Source organism: Gadus macrocephalus, chromosome 8 (genome assembly GCF_031168955.1).
Source record: "Gadus macrocephalus chromosome 8, ASM3116895v1".
Classification (NCBI taxonomy): Eukaryota; Metazoa; Chordata; class Actinopteri; order Gadiformes; family Gadidae; genus Gadus; species Gadus macrocephalus.
The window spans coordinates 21,200,778-21,204,662 of NC_082389.1; the positions used below are offsets into that span (position 1 = coordinate 21,200,778).

The 3,885-nt window shown below is 38.3% G+C and overlaps 1 protein-coding gene across 1 annotated transcript; it reads right to left on the bottom strand.

Annotated features, from left to right (window-relative positions):
• Nucleotides 1–1,399: 1,399 nt before the first annotated feature.
• On the bottom strand, nucleotides 1,400–3,001 carry LOC132463675 (coiled-coil domain-containing protein 106-like). The gene is made up of 3 exons (XM_060059973.1): nucleotides 2,983–3,001; nucleotides 2,435–2,638; nucleotides 1,400–1,883 (listed from the first exon to the last, which is right to left on the bottom strand). The coding sequence occupies exons 1-3, from the start codon at nucleotides 2,999–3,001 to the stop codon at nucleotides 1,570–1,572; spliced, it is 537 nt and encodes a 178-aa protein (XP_059915956.1). The 3' UTR covers nucleotides 1,400–1,569.
• Between the last annotated feature and the right edge of the window lie 884 nt (nucleotides 3,002–3,885).

The following is a 3,885-nucleotide window of genomic DNA, read 5'->3' on the forward strand; positions in this document are numbered from 1 at the left end:
ATTATTGACAATGCCAGCCACCCCTTGCACACTGTCATCAGCAACCAGAGGAGCCTGTTCAGTGGAAGGCTGCTCCTTCCCAAAGTTAGGACCAACAGACTAAAGAACTCCTTTGTCCCTCATGCCATCACACTATACAACTCCTCACTCGGAGGGAAGTAGGAGGAAATAGAATAGAAGTAATAGAGTAAAGAGGAGAGATATAACCTATTCCACTGCTTAATTTGAACTGCTAATTTATTTAATTTGATTTAACTGTCAGCCACCCCTTGCTCACCGTCATTTCATATATGATATATTGGTAACACTTTATAATAACTACACACAATTCATAATTTATTAAGCATTTTTTACCTATTTGTTAATGGTTTGTTCACCATTAGTTATTTATTGTTCATACATAACGTATCATTAGTAAAGCATTTCTTCACACAGTTATAAATGGGTTTGTTCATAGTAAATAAGCCTTCTAAAAAACTATTAAATAATGGTTTGTTCACCATTAGTTATTTATTGTTCATACATAACGTATCATTAGTAAAGCATTTTTTCCACACAGTTATAAATGGTTTGTTCATTGTAAATAAGCCTTCTAAAAAAGTAATTTTACCATTATTATCTAGGTACTTAGGAATGTATAAGGCCGGTTAAAACCTGGAAGTTGATGATTAACAGACTATCTAGACCTACATTTGTTCATGCCTTAAATAAAATGTTATGATTTAGAAATAGGCCTCAACTAATAGCTGGGGTGTTAATACATATGTTACAAATACTTACCAATTAGGTTATCCATGATTAATTCATGAGTTACTACAGATTAGTTGACTACATGGTGTGAGCCCATCTAAAGTGAGCACTTTCTATGCTTTACAAAGCATTTATAAATGAATTGCAAACATAACCTGGACACAAATATGTATTATTCTATTTGGACATGCCTTCAGAACTATGCCTACGGATAGTTAGTGTTACTGCATCTTTAACAAGCACTTAACAACACTTCAATTCATGATTAACTCATGAGTTACTACTGATTAGTTGACTATATGGTGTGAGCCCATCTAAAGTGAGGACTTGCTATGCTTTACAAAGCATTTATAAATGAGTGGCAAACATAACCTGGACACAAATATGTATTATTCTATTTGGACATGCCTTCAGAAATATGCCTACGGATAGTTAGTGTTACAGCATCTTTAACAAGCACTTAACAACACTTCAATTCATGATTAACTCATGAGTTACTACTGATTAGTTGACTATATGGTGTGAGCCCATCTAAAGTGAGGGCTTGCTATGCTTTACAAAGTATTTATAAATGAGTGGCTAGCAGATACCAAAGAGACACAAGTTAAAACAAAATATTATTTTAAGAAAAGGGAAAGAAGCTATGTGCTGAAGTGCTGAAAACGTACAAATATTTATTTTAAACTACATAAATTCTTCTTTTCAACAAAGAACACACAACAAAAAAATACAGATAAAATATGAACAGTGGTATTGTACAGAAAATGTAAAAATTACTTTACAGGAACACTTGTAAAGCATAATACAAAATGCACATAATTATTTCTTTTTCAGTGGTAGCAGCTTACCACTGGCTTTAAGCGTGTTGACTGCGTCAACTATTTCTACATCGCCTAGAATTGTCAAGGCACAGTGTTCCGCAAATGCTTTCAATTTTGTGGAATGGGTATACGTTTTCAAAGCTTCCTTGTACTGGTCTGGGGCAGCAATGGAAAGCTCGGCGATTGGTGCATTGACCACCACTGTATTACGGTCAACACCGACCTTTCGAAATGCCCCAGACATGGTTCCAAGCCTCTTGTAGCATTTAAGAATCTTTTTGTACCGGGCCAAAGCCTGCTCGGGATTCCGGGCTGCAATTAAGAGAACATACAATTAGTGCTATCTATAGTAGGAGTTTTGTCATTTATATTACTGTACTCATACTGTACTCATCTTTAACACACACACACACACACACACACACACTATCTCCTTGCACACACACACACACACACAACGGCAACTATGCTCAGTATGTGTTGCCGGTGAGAGGCAGGAGAAGCTACAGTGGTGGAATGCCCACACACACACAGGGTGAAGGAGCACACACACAGAGTGAAGGAGCACACATACACAAAATCTACTTCCCCACACACACACACACACACACACACACACACTACACTACACTACACTATGAATCTAGTGTGGCTTGTCAGCTACACACTTAAATCTGATTTCAATCTAGAATATGAGATGACCACAAGCTATTCCTCTAAAATTCACTGTGTGAGTGCTAGAAACAATCACACAAGCAATGTCACATCATATGGGAAGAGCCAGCTTGGAGAACACAACACAGCGAACCAGGAGTGATCTAGCACCCAGGTGAGTGGAAAGTGGTGAAATTAGTATTTCTAACCTCTTTGCAGTGTTTTTTCCATTTTAACCCTCTTGGATAGCTTCTTTCTCCCTTTCCCCTTCTTCTTCCTCTTCTTGTCCCCTGAGGATGAGCTGTTGGATGACTCTGAGTCCGTACTCTTTGAACTCATCTCGGAGGAAGCTGAGTCCAGTGTAGAGACACTACTGGAACCGGCAGTTGCTTTGGGCTCATCTTTTTTAAGAGCTGTTTAAAAAGATTAAAATACAAACATAAAAGTCACAACACATAATACATAACAACACATATGTGCACGCATACAATGCACAGCCAGATCCTGCAAGTTCATGGTCCCACTTTTTCCCCCACTACTTTTTAAAGTAATTTTAACACTAATGTGAATGTTAAAACAACAATCACAATACTAATGTAAATTGTATTCGGGAGATATGCGAATAACAGGTACACAAACACACGCAGACTGAGAGTCAGACGTTCCTTTCATTAATTGATAGATGTAGCCTGCTGCCAAGCAATAGTAGTACTATTTCCGATGAAAGCAAAGACTGCCTCTTAAACCAGAACCTTACTAAGCGAAGACTTTAACATCATGAGTTTGCGGTTGTGTGTTAATAACAGCAGTTCAATAACCTGATGGACTGTGGAAAGGGAATGTGTGAATCTGCTAATATGGAGGCTTTGACTTTGGCCCAAAAAATCATATTCGAAGTTCGTTTGTTTATTAATATTAATATTCGAATATTTATTAATACTATTTTGACCATTAAATGCCTTCAGTAAGACCTGGGCTGAATCTGAATACTTAGTACATGCTATTTCTGTTCAGTGTCTACTACTTCACCGTACTACAGCTATGCGTAGAACGCCTCTGAAACTCCACCGGACGTTTGGATATGACGTATCTCCCCTCAGATGCCGGCAAAATTACCTTGATAAGTTACCTGTTTTCCGTCTTGTCATCGTTGCTATTAAATTAAAAATGTCTCTTTTTACTTAATTACTTACTTTACTTTTTTAATCTCTTTTCTTCGCCGCTTTCTACGACGTCTTTCTAAGCCGCTGTTAGTGTCGGGTCAGCCATCTCTTCTTCGTTCGTTACCAGACTCCGGTTGCATTGTGGGATAGCGTAGGGACCTACCGTTGTATACTGTGGCGGTAGTACGCATTCTTTAACGTTTTCCATACTACACAATGCGTACTGAGCATTCGGACGCGCTATATTTGTGGTGTACTACAAAATGCATACTATAAGAATGAGTATTCGGATTCAGCCCTGGATTGGGTTTTGCGAGGTTGGTTTACCGGCGTTGCTATGGTTACCGGTCTTGCGTGTTCCAACGGTTTATTAGGTTTCTAATAAATCGCTGTCTAATCAATACTTCAGTCACTGCCTCTTCCGTGGTCATTACAATATTATGAATAGACTGCGTCAGGTAATCCGACGTCTCTCCCTCTTGGCCTGCCCATAACAG